Source organism: Tachypleus tridentatus, chromosome 5, assembly GCF_004210375.1.
Source record: "Tachypleus tridentatus isolate NWPU-2018 chromosome 5, ASM421037v1, whole genome shotgun sequence".
Taxonomy (NCBI): Eukaryota; Metazoa; Arthropoda; class Merostomata; order Xiphosura; family Limulidae; genus Tachypleus; species Tachypleus tridentatus.
This window is the reverse complement of record NC_134829.1, coordinates 22,154,872-22,168,318: the sequence shown is the minus strand read 5'-3', so window position 1 is coordinate 22,168,318 and position 13,447 is coordinate 22,154,872. Positions and strand designations below refer to the sequence as shown.

The following is a 13,447-nucleotide window of genomic DNA, read 5'->3' as shown; positions in this document are numbered from 1 at the left end:
CACCCACCGCCAACTCTTGGGCTAGTCTTTTACCAACGAATAGTGGGATTGACCGTCACATTATAAGGCCACCACGGCTGAAAGGGCGGGCAGGTTTGGTGCGACCGGGATTCGAACCCGCGGCCCTCGGATTACGAGTCGAACGCCTTAACACGCTTGGCCATGCCGGACCCAACACGTTCGTTAATCTTACGTAAAAGGTTGATAAAAAAGTACTTTTATTGTGCTTTATAACGTTAAACTGAAAACATTTTTTCGGTCGAATTCTCCCTCTTTTGCAGTTTTCATAGTTTTTGGCCCGGCAAGACCAAGTGGATTAAGGCGTTCGACTCGTAATCCGAGAGTCTCGAGTTCGAATTCCCGTCACACCAAACATGCTCACCCTTTCAGCCGTGGGGGCGTTATAATGTGATGGTGAATCCCACAATTCGTTGGTGAAAGAGTTAGCAGTGAGTGATGATGACTAGATGTCTTCCCTCTAGTCTTACACTGCAAAATTAGGGACGGCTAGCGCAGATAGCTCTCGTGTAGCTTTGCGCAAAATGAAAAAAAAAACACAACAAACAATTATAGTTTTTATTTTATTTTTATAGTGGACACGTGTATATTAAATTAGAACATTTAACTGTCGAACCAAGCAGACGGACTTCAATGTGCACTCTTTACCAATGTTTTTGTGTTGTTTCATGACAAGATAGAAGCGCTGAATGTGGGGAGATTTGTCAAGATATCAACTTAATTAATGAAAATTAACGCTCACAATAAATAATCTTTGTTCAAACAAACATAGTAAAAAGACGCACTTGCTACAACCGACAGTCACTTTTGCTGGAAAGTTAAGTGTAAAATTGACTCTATTTTAATTAGCTGAGATCCTAGCGAAACTACCTATATTGAGATCGTGTTCCACCGAATAAATCTCGCGTTACTTAATTAGATTGTTAATGTGAGACTCACTTATAATGTGAGAAGCACTTTCCATGACTGGTCATTCCAGTGAAACGTAAGAATGGTAATTACCTCAAGAGTTGACCTTATTGCATGTATGGAAGAAAATTGTTTAACCTTACACACTGCAGGTGACATCGTAACTATATTTATTACAAGGAGGCAAAACGTGCTACTTTAGTTAACTAGCACGAAACAATGAGTAAAGAGAGTGCGTGTTTTCTTATAGCAAAGCCACAGTGGGCTATCTGCTGAGCCCACCGATGGGAATCGATCCCCCTGATATAAAACACACGGTATACCATCATCATTGTAAATGAATTATATAGCCATATGTTTGGTTCCTATGTCATCCGTACGTTTTTGGAAGCAACAGAATTATGTTTCTGTGATATTGGCTTTGCTTCATATAATCCCACGTTGTAGCTTGTACCCTGAGATCCTTTCTCTTAATGTGCAGCGTATTTAAAAATAAATCATGTTAATGTGTTTTGGTTTATAGCTTGAAAAATTTATGGTTATAATATATATACATACACACATACGTATATATTTGAATATACACATTTTCTGTCATTACTTCTTGCTGTGTTTTACCAGTTTCCTAAGAACGAGTTTTTTTTATTAATTCTTAAGAACGTAGAGGCACAATGAAACATTACCTAGGCAACTGGCTTCGTTATATACTAATAGATACTAACCTTGATATTACGTTAAGCATTGTTTCACAACAGAAAGACTGGTCGTGTATGACGAACACCAACCTCCGGTTGCAGGTCATAAACACTCAATGTATATATAAATACAAGTCACACATGAAGTAATACGTTTTCTAGCCTAACTTGTTCTCTTTGCGGGTGCAGGTGGCATTCAGTAGGAAGGAGTTCCCATGTTATAGAGTACAAGAAAGATTTTACTTACTCTATGAGCGAGATGCGGACTAAATGCAGAACACCCGTAAGTATATTAGTATTTTTTAAAAAATAAATCTGTGCTGTGGTGTTTATGTACACTAACCAGATTATGTTGGTCTTAACGCAACATAACGTGTGGTTATTTGAATTTGTAATGTGATGTTACACTGGATTATTATAACAACAGCAATGTTTTTAACAGCGATTTTAAAAATGTTTCAACCCCTTGTAATAACAGTCACGTTTTGAAACGAATGTAATTTCGATAACAAGCCCTACGATTTACTTTTATGAAAGAAAAACAAACGCGCGAGTCTCTATACTTTATGTATCTACACGTATGTTCGTGTTTTATCTGTTGTTATGAAAAGTTTATAACAACTTGACGTGTTATCGGATAATAAAATAAAAACAGACGTTAACTGCCGTACTATTTCAATCAAGATAAATTCTAAGAAAGAAAACATGATTTAGACAAGTAGATTACTACATATTTATTAGACATTGATGCACTCTGTGTCGATTTATTTACGATAAAGGTTAGAAGCTGCTACGGTTGTTGTTGTTTTGAATTAAGCACAAAGCTACACGATGGGCTATCTGTGCTCTGCCCACCACGGGTATCGAAACCCGGCTTTTAGCGTTGTAAGTCCACAGACACTGGGGGCGCTGCTACGGTGATAAGAAGAATTATATTTTAAGCTTTGCTCTGAAAACGCTACCCCTCAGCGACAACGGAAAGTATTTAGTTTTTTTTTAACCGTTCATTATCTTTTTGTTTGATATTAGTATTTATTAATAAAATAAATAAAAAGTCTATACACTAAATGAGGATAACAGTTCTAATAGATTTATTCTTTATATGTTGGAAAACACGAGTAATGCTTATTTTTGCACAGTTTATTTTAATTTTAGTATCTATTGATCTAACTAAAATATTAGCTTTTAGTGGGCCTGGCATGGCCAAGCGCGTAAGGCGTGCGACTCGTAATCCGAGGGTCGCGGGTTTTGAATTTTGCGCAAAGCTACTCGAGAGTCATCTGCGCTAGCCGTCTCTAATTAAGCAGTGTAAGACTAGAGGGAAGGCAGCTAGTCGTCACCGCCCACCGCCAACTCTGGAGCTACTCTTTTACCAACGAATAGTGGGATTGATCGTAACATGATAACGCCCCCACGGCTGGAAGAACGAGCATGTTTGGTTGACGGGGATTCGAACCCGCAACCCTCAGATTGCAAGTCGAGTGTCTTAACTACCTGGCCATGTCTATAATATTAGAAATAACATTTTAAATTTAGAACATATCAAATGAACAACAAACCACTCTCATGCCTAGACGGCACACGAGGGCTGGTGCTTAACTGCAAATACTTTGGTGCAAGCAGAAGAGAATATATTCATGTTCCTTCTACACTGGATACCAGTCCCCTGCAGGCTAACTGGTACCAGTTTTACAGCTGGTTAGATTGAAACAGTTGATCCAAAGACAGCCTTTCGACTACGAATCCCAAAAGCACTAACCAAGTACCAAAGGTCCACTTATAGCCCTAAATAAGAACATTAATATATCAACCAGGCAAGACTGCTATTAGTTTTTCAAGCCTTTATCAACTTGATGACCCGGCATGGCCAGGCGGCTAAGGCGTTCGACCTGCTATTTGAGGGTCGCGGGTTTGAATCCTCGTCACACCAAATATGCTCACCCTTTCAGCCACGGGGCGTTATAATGTACGATCAATCCCACTATTCGTTAGTAAAAGAGTAGCCCAAGAGTTGACGGTGGGTGGTGATGACTAGCTACCTTCCCTCTAGTCTTACACTGCTGAATTAAGGATGGCTGGCGCAGATAGTCCTCGTGTAGCTTTGCGCGAAACTGGAAACAAATAAACCAATTAGATTTTTACAACCAATTTCGATGTAGAACTTCCTAAAGTTGCCCTGGGCCAGGTTAATTGGCTTCTCATTTGTAACTGATGTCCTTGTTTTCAAACTATACATCACGAGACATTTTATTATTCAGCTGAGCAAAACTTTCTGGGTCATTATCCTCTTAAAACTGAAAGAAAGGGTCAACTATCCATCGGGTGACCCATAATATTGTAATATTGACCCTTTTATGTAATACCATCAATTTTAACAAATATATCTCTCACCTACAACAGAAAAACTATCCTTACACTTCCATAGACTTCTCACCATGCTTCACTGCTTAAACTTCTAAGAACAATCTTAAAGTTCACTAAAAATCCAGTTTTTGTTTCTTCAATCCGTATTGTTCCTTCTTATCTCGCTGTTAGCCAAGTTCAGACACTTTACCGTGTTTACACGTGAACTTTTGAACTTTCTAATTGCCGTTATTACCTTTAGATACTTTCTTGTAAACGTTTTCGAACACTTTTATTGTCTATTCTATTCCTATTCGTCCCCTAGCGGCATGCCTGTGAACTCACTCTGCTAAAAACCGGATTTCGATACCTGTGGTGGACAGAGCGCAGATAGCCTATTGTGTAGCTTTTTGCTTCATTGGAAACAAACAAACTATTCCACTTATATTCTGTATTTATTTGTGAGATGTTTTGAATCTACTTGGCTTTGAAATTCCTCTAATAAAATTATCCTTTAGTCTTAATATTTTTGAACTCCTATTATTCTTTAAACTTTAAACTTATTGTTGCAACAAAACCCAAATATTCGAAACTACAATTTTAGAGCCATAAACTGTTGATTTTTCTAACAGTTATGCAAGAAATTAATATTTATTGTTTTTCAACGGCTGAGTTCAAATTATGTTGATATTTTTCTAAATGTTAGCCATATTGAAACTTGTCAACTCTATGGATGAAGTAGGCACTTTATTGGTCGTTCATCACAGTCAGCTGGATTAAAATAAAAGGGGTGGTGACTTAAGATAAGTGTGAGAACTAAATTTGCCACCATGGTAACATGTATCCATAAAATAAATGTACTCAATGTGTAGTTAATGGTTCCCATGTTGCGATACCATTCATGAATGTGACTGTTTTTTATTGTAGTTTCAAAACAATAACAGTATCTATTATTCCAAGCTTTAAGTTTTGCAAATTTAACTTTTATTGTTAAATTCTCTGTTATGCCCTGCACTATTTGAATAAACTATTGTTAATGGTCATGTAATAGTAAAAAAAACCTATACATATATATTTTAGTTCCACATGTTAATTCGAATCCTGCTTTAGTTCTACCCCCACCCCCACTATTCATATGAAGATTTAGTTCGTAACATTAAAAACGTTCGTACAAAATTTTCAGAGGTCTTGATCTGAAGTTTTCAACACTGAATTGAAACGTGTTAATATATATAAACAATTGCGCCTGATCTCACTTAATCTGTTTTCAAACGCGTAACTCTACGTGCTTTGTATTTGGTTTACCGAAATCATGATCCAGTTAGAAACTGTGTGGGTAAATGTAATAACAAAAACTGGAGAAACGTAGCTATTAGAAAACCTGTCATATCAGGAACGAGATAAACTACTTTCTGCATAAGTTAGAAATTTATAATAACTATTATTCATTCTTTATTATGAAGGGATGTGGTGTATGAGAGCTGGGTGTTACCTGGTGCTTATCGTACCCAGACTGAATTCGAAATTCCTTAGTTCAAGTCTCGTTAAAATGAAGGTTTGGGGTTGTAGGTATATTATAAGAGTGACGCTCAATTTCCATTATTTGGTCAAACATGAGTAACTTAGAGTTGGTTCCGGATGCTATAGTACGTAATCTCCTCAGAGGTTCAACGAGGACTCTCAGGGTGTATAACCCGAAAAATTGGGTTTTGACACTCACGGTGAGAAGAACACAAATCATCCATTGTGTACCTTTGCGCTTAAAAACAAAGAAATAAATGGTCTATAGATTCAAAACTACTTGGCTGTTTGAAGATACCCCTCATGTAACTTTTTCCGAAACTCTGAATATAATTTCTCCTCATGATGACGAGAAACCCACTTGAATTAAAATGTATTATCAAGACGGCTGGTATGGGTATTCGCACTTTAATTAAAATAAAACACAAAACAGCGTTTTAACCTTTATTACGTCATCTTCAAGTTAATAAAAAGAGAGTTTGCAACTGACCGTTGCCGGGCACTTATCTCAGGGACGAGATGTAAATGGGTACTGGATTGTAGGTGGCGTTGCAGTTGGATGTTAGGTTATTAATTAGTAGAGGTGTAAAGGTGTCCCTTTATATTGATTTAATTTTGGTTTTAGTTGTTGTATAAATAGGGCTTATTTGATTTTGCGTTTGTTTATGTTTGTTTTCCTACTTAGTATCTTAGTGTTCAAAAACGTGTGAATGTGTTTTTTTGTTCTTTGAATCTGGTTTCTGTGTTTGTGTTTTTCTTTTAGCAAAGCCACAAAGGCTATCTGCTCAGCCCACCGAGGGGAATCGAACCCCTGATTTTAGCGTTGTAAATCCGGAAACATACCGCTGTACTAGCGGGGGGCGAATCTGGTTTCTCTTTTTCTGCTTCTTTCTCCAATAAAGAAGTCGTGGCAAAAATCAGGTACAAAACTAAAGTCCATACGATGTGAAAAATATGCTGACAAACACAACACCAACATAATTTATAAAATATAATGCAACAACTGCCACGACTTCGATATTGGAGGAACAACCAGAAATATGGAAGCCAGAATGAAAGAAAAAAAACAAAACAGACATGACTAGCTGTCTTCCCTCGAGTCTTACACTGCTAAATTAGGGACGGGTAACACAGATAGCCCTTGAGTAGTTTTCGCGAAATTTAAACAAACAATAGAATGGTCAAAACTTTTCTTACATGACCTTTTTTGATACTGTTTAAAATATCCGATTCAAGTACTGAGTAGTATTTTGTGTTGGACTTCATTTTAATAAAATTTCACATTTTTCAGCCAGTACAAGTGATTTTTTGTGTTTTATGTTAAATAATGATGTATTTTTATGATTTAGCTGAGTATGATTTACTGCATTTGTTGTTTTTTAATGTAAATGCATTTTTTTTCCCTTAGATACTTGTCTGCCTGTGTGCCCTCTTCGTCTGTGGAAGAACAGTTCCAATCAAAAACGATTCTCTGGCTCCAGATAACTTGTCTTTGAGTATTGAAGAAGATGATAACCCCCTGTTAGAGAAGAACCAAACCCTCAGACTAGGAATAGACTTCAACACTACAGATAACACGGATGGATTATTTCCAGAAGGACAGCAAGAAGAAGTCACTACGTTAGATACATACGAGCACTCTGAAGAATTAGACTATAACACAACTGATAATAATGATGGATTGTTTCCAGAAGAACATCAGCAAGAAGTCAGTACATTCGGTACATACGAGCTTCATAAATTACAGGAAGCAACCATTTTAGCAAAAAAAGCTGATAAGAAAATTAACGATAAAGATGAACTTCATGATGAAGTGAAAGATGATAAAGATTCAACAATTCCACTACCAACTCCGGAAGATAAAGTAAATGGAAAAATTCCGGACGAAAAAGAACTGGGTATAAATAAAAACGGAGAATATTTGAAACCCGATAACGGAAAATCGAGACGAGATCAAGAAGGAATGATTACTGAGAAAGAAAAATCCGGACAAGAGAAAGACGGAATAATCCATAACAAAAAAGAAACGACTATAAAAGAAAACGGGTCGCAATTAGACGGAAAAGAAACTACCTCCGACAGGAGTCATTCGAAGCCATCAAAAGAAAACTCCAGACCAAATGTAGACCATCTTTATTTTTCTTTTAAAAATAGTATTGATCCCCTAGATGCGTCTGCTACCGAGAGTAATGCATCAGTAGCCAATAACATAACTAGAAAGCTTTCGTTTTTTCCTTCTTCTTTATCATTCCCTTCGGAACTGAATGAATATTTTAAGAACTTTCACGGTTTTTATCCTCAATTGTCTCTAAATAATAACTTCTACAAGGAACCTAACAATACTGAATTTTATAGCCTTTTCAAAAATCAAAATCCTCCGACTTTCAACTATGATTTTCTCCGTCCGTTATATTACGATAAAGGATCTAATATTTATAACAACCCTTATGACCCTTTTCTTGATAGCCAATTTTCATTCCACCAACCATATCGGCCGCACAACCCACTTCGATTCGACTCAGGTCCATTATCTCATGGAGGATCGAAATCGGTTTACGGAACCCCACGAAACAAGATCAAAGGAGTGCAGCTTGTTAATGGTCAAATTATATTGATCGACGGCCTTGGATTGCCAGTCCGGACAGATCAGACAGGAAGTCAGACTAAACCAAACCTGGATTCTTTAGAAAATCTCCAGAAGGACAGAACTTTTAAAATAAAACCCTTCTCTCCTTTCCACTTGCAGGAAGAAAGACCAATCTCTTTTAGAGGTAAAGACTTCCTATCTCCGTATTTCAATTCACCCAGCTCTTATGGTCTGTTTGATAGAACTATTCGACCTTTTGACCTCAATAATGCGAAATATGGCTTTACAACATTTCTTCGACCACAATATAAAACTAGTGATGTGTAAGTTGTGACCATTTTGATTTAAGGGAAAAACTCTGAAACTACAAACTGATACATTTGTAGAATTTTGCGAACAGACTTTTTGTAAAACGTTTTAGTGGCTTATAATATACAAATTTTAAGGTCATGACTTATGTAATTACCATCATGACAAGCAGTCTAAATAGCAGGCTCCCGTTCTCATAACGCTTAGTTTTTGGGGTATGCTACAATATTTAGTGCCTTGTGTTAAATGAATTCCTAGTGTTATGTAGAGGTTTGTACTTTGTAGCTTTTATATCGAATTAATTTATATAAGAGTTATATTTTTGTGATTTTGTTAAATACTAACATTTTGTGTTTTTATTGAAATTTCATACTATAAAATTTAAGAATGAAAGCATAACCCCAACAAACATAAAGTGTGAAAAGGTTTGTCTTAAAAATTAGGAAAAATAATGAAAAGTTTAACATATCTGTTGTATTTTTTGTAAGTTATATGTTCGTACAACATATACTTAATAAACCATATACATTTTCGAAAAATATAACAAAACATAATTGAAACTGTATAGTCCCTTTTTATTTTTCCAACTGCCTTTTGTAGCGTTACCTATTGGTTATTTTTGCAAGTAATAATTGTTCATAATTTTTAATTTATAACTATGTGTATTAATATTCATTTTTTTATATTTTTAGATCATGGTAAACATTGTTACTCAACGACAATGGATAAATTTAGAGATATTATTCAAATGTGAACCTATTATAAGATTTAAACTTTATTGATTTATTCTTAAATCGCTCTATATTTTATTTTTTAAAATCAAAACCAGTGAAAAAGGAAATTTTACATCAAATTTATATACGTTTAAAATATTAATGAACAGTATTTTTACAGTATAAAAATTGAGTTTTCAGTGATCGTTAAACAAATCTGCCGAATAAACGAACAATCTTTTTTTAAGGGAAAAATAAAATTTGGGTAAATCTTAGGCTAAACATTACAGGTATATAAATTCATAAAAATTCTGTGTGAAGCAATTGTATAACATTTAGGGTTATCATATATCTGAGAACACACACATACACATAGAAACAACAGACGTTCAAAAAGGGAAATTTTGAAATTGTGTTCTTGGTTCTTCCAACGAAACCTTGCAGAGTTCCTTATCTTTAAGATAACAAATGGAAAATAGATAATATAAAACAAAGACAAACACAGCGAAATAAAATTTTATATTTAATTTTTTGTTTTTATATTGCACAAAGGTATGTTGAATTATAAATTATACTACTCAGCTTTACTACTTGTAAGATATTTCCAAGAATTATCCTCATTTAGAAAAATAAATGACCCAGTTTTCTGTCTGCAACGTTAACAACTGAACAACTCATAATACTTTATTATCCAGTATATATTTCGTACTATAGAGGGCTTCGTGTAGCACAAGGGTGAGTCTGAAGGCCTAAAGAACCGGCTTTCGATACTTCTGGTGAACACAGAAATAAATAATAAAACATACCCTGCAGAATTCGTTAAAACTGTTAGAGAAAACATTCAGCAAACTTTTATACGACTCTACCTATTATTTATAACAAAAATGAAATTGCATTTAATAGTAACATTTACTAAGGTATTATTTTAAAATTGATTTATCTATCTATCACCATAACCAATTCGCCGAAAGAAAAACAAACCCCTGGTAGAAAATTTAATGGTCCAAATAAAGTATATGATCGATATAACAAACTAGCCAACATTTTATTTTAAATTGAACCATATAAACATTAACGAGCCTTTCCTTATGAAAACATCAATTTGAATAAAACTGAACTTTAATAAACGTTTAAAACTAGCAATTGTTTTCATATGGGTTGCAGTTTTTTTTTTGTCGTTTAAACATATTATTCAACACCAAAGAATGAGTACAGAAATAAGAATTACTGCTGATCATACACAAGCCTACAAATTTAAACTTCACATAAGTTGTTTTTGTTTTAGTAACAGATTTTCCATAATTCAGCTGTATGTATTTCGAAAATAATATTATGTTCTGTAAGAATTTTTTACAAATCGGGGGAAAATATTCACACTGTTACTTTAATCATATTTACAGTACATTTACCACAAATATAACATAATATATGTTTGGGTCACTTACACAACCTATTGTTGCCATAGCGACGAATTAAATAATATTGAAAAAAAATCCAAAGTGCGCACACAAACAAATTTTATGAAGAAAGGTCATGTCATGGGGCCTGTTAACCGTTTAAATACTAGCGGTGTGTTTCTCGTGGTATCTGGTATGATTGGTGAGACTCTCACATCGCGATTGGTCTAAAGAAATCTATAGAAGGTGGTTGTCAACATTTTAAACATAAGAAAATCTGACCCGATTTCAATGAAAATGATTCACTTATCTAAACGTACATACAAAATTTTATGAAAAACCAGTATGTGAAGAAAAGAAGTGCATATCATTTTCGGATTCAGTGTACAAGAATTACTTCATTTTCGGATTCAGTGTACAAGAATTACTTCATTTTCGGATTCAGTGTACAAGAATTACTCTACAAAATATAAAACTTCAAAACAATAAATCCATCGCAGGCCTGTGTTATTGGTCACGTTTAGATCTGTTATCGTTTGTACTTGTGCGGTAGAATAAAATATTGCAGTTGAAACGATGTTGTGCTTACTGATTAAAGTTTTTTATTTTATTACAGTTCATGTATTTGACCTTTAACATTTATTCATAAACGTTCACTATCACTCTCGTTCTATCGTTTTTCTTATCGTGACGTCATTTCTTCATAATTAACGTCGCGTGAGATAGATAAAAACAACTATTATAATTTTACTTGTAATATTGTAATATTACACCTTGTCACCTCTAACATGAGTATGTTTTGAAGAATCTCCGATAGAGGACAGGAGAGTGAGCGCAGATGATTTAATGCCTGTTTGAACTCGTACTGCACCTGCTGGAGTTTGACCCCGGGAACTTATATTTTACTGCGCATACCTACACATCAGAATAAATACATATTCTCCACCGCAGGGAATTAAACTTCGGATTTTATCAACGTAATTCCAAAGATGTACCATATATGACCACTGGGGAATCGACTCCAGGGTCATATAAAATTAAGCAGGCACTTATGACAAACGTAACTAATTATCTGCGGTGACGTTTTAAATATTGGTAAATAGTCGAGCGTTATTCTTCCAAAGGCCTCTGATTTAAACCTTGTCGTCTGCACAACTTAAACGCAGTGAAGTGAGATGGAAAGTAGAATATTCAAGATAGAGAAAGATACGTAGATTGTAAAGAGATTACTGGAAAAGGAAAGGAGGTGATAAGTGCATCAGTATGAACAGGAAAGAGCCTAGTGAAACGAAAGCAAAGAAATAGGGCTTCAGACCAAGAAAGGCAGCGCTACCTGTTGGCAATCAATAAACATAATGGAAAGAGGTTTAGCGTCTTACAATGTTTTTATAAAGTCGAAAAAGTAAGCTATACATATTTTTCAAGTACTATAATATATGAGTAAATATAATATTAGCAAAGGGAATGAAGTAGATAATGCATTGAGATTTAATAAACGATCAAAGTTAGTTAATTTTCATTAACAAAGATGTACGCAGAATGTTTGGAAGGAGAGGTTCTGTTTTGTGAAATCAAAAGCCATCATATATTGTTTGAAGGAGGTTTGGAGACATTACCCTCCAGAAAAGTTGTAACAGATAGGCGCTATGAGATTAAATGTGGAAGAAATACTGCAGAAAATTTAGCTTTGCATGACTGTTTATGTAAAATCAACAAATCATCATTCTATTGTAGCACTGCGTAGGGAGCTAGACTTAAATTAGCATAAATATATACGTTTTATGATTGTAAAGTACTGTAATATTTATACGCAGAGTAATATTTAATTGTTTAATTTTATTATCAATTTGAAGAACTCTATACAGCATTGGTTCACATATACGTACATATTTACACTACTAAAATAATGTGTTAGCTAACATGCTCCATTCTTCCGGAGTGGTTCTCCACAAATAACGCACATGCAGTTTCAGTGTTGACAGCAATGAACAGCAATTCCAGTGTGCAAATGCAGAATACAGTTTCGTGAAGGATCACTTTGAGAAAACAGTAATAAATCCTTTTCTTAATCATATTACCAGTAAACTTTTCTCCAGATTCGACGCGATTGTAACGCAAGCTGCATCAATTTAGAAACACGCCATCAAAACTCACACAAAAGTTTTCAATCTTGGATGTGAGACATACTATAAACTTTTACAAGGAATATTTGCGATTCACTATCTTGTGGCCTGTAAACATTAATATTATGTTTCTTTGCAATACAACTGCTGTGCTTGAAGATTAGATACAATGTGAATAATCATTTACGTTCACTCTTGAAGGATTGTTCTATTTGGGAAAAATTAGATACTATGTCTTTGCTTGGACCTTGCAACTTTACAGAAGCTTCTTTCAAATAGTAAAGGAAACGTTGGAATGCTGTTAAACAAAAAGAAATGAGTGGGATGTCATGATATTTACCTTATATTCAACAGCCCAATTGTTGCTTTTAATTTCAATAAAGCATTTCCATACACAATAACCTCACATATGTGAAGTAAGAAAGATGATATAAACAGAACCTTTTCCAATCTTTAATATTCTCAACCTAGCGTATAATGCATATATTGAGTAATTGAAGACGTGATGAAGCTGTTCCATGGTGGATACTCTTTTGATAGATTGCCTTTAATAGTTACCACGTTTAGATAAGGTTTTAATCCAAATAGTGTTTACTTTAACTGGATCGATACAACTTCGTATTGATATAATTAAACATTAATTTATAATAGCAAGATTAAGTGAGTGATCTATACGATGAGTGTACAAGGTCTTGCTTTGCATATCTCAAATTTGTTTTTTGGACACCAGTTCTTTTGCTAGCCATGATGGATATTGCACCATATTCTTAATCCGTACACAATTAATTTAGAAAGAATTCAACATAATTTCACATACAGTATCTGTTGCTTT

General features: G+C 34.7%; 1 protein-coding gene across 1 annotated transcript; it reads left to right on the top strand.

The window, feature by feature from the left end:
* Nucleotides 1-1,735: 1,735 nt before the first annotated feature.
* On the top strand, nt 1,736-8,944 carry LOC143250689 (uncharacterized). The gene is made up of 2 exons (XM_076501588.1): nt 1,736-1,905; nt 6,895-8,944. Exons 1-2 carry the CDS (start codon nt 1,873-1,875, stop codon nt 8,398-8,400), a joined length of 1,539 nt encoding a protein of 512 aa, XP_076357703.1. The 5' UTR covers nt 1,736-1,872; the 3' UTR covers nt 8,401-8,944.
* Nucleotides 8,945-13,447: the final 4,503 nt, after the last annotated feature.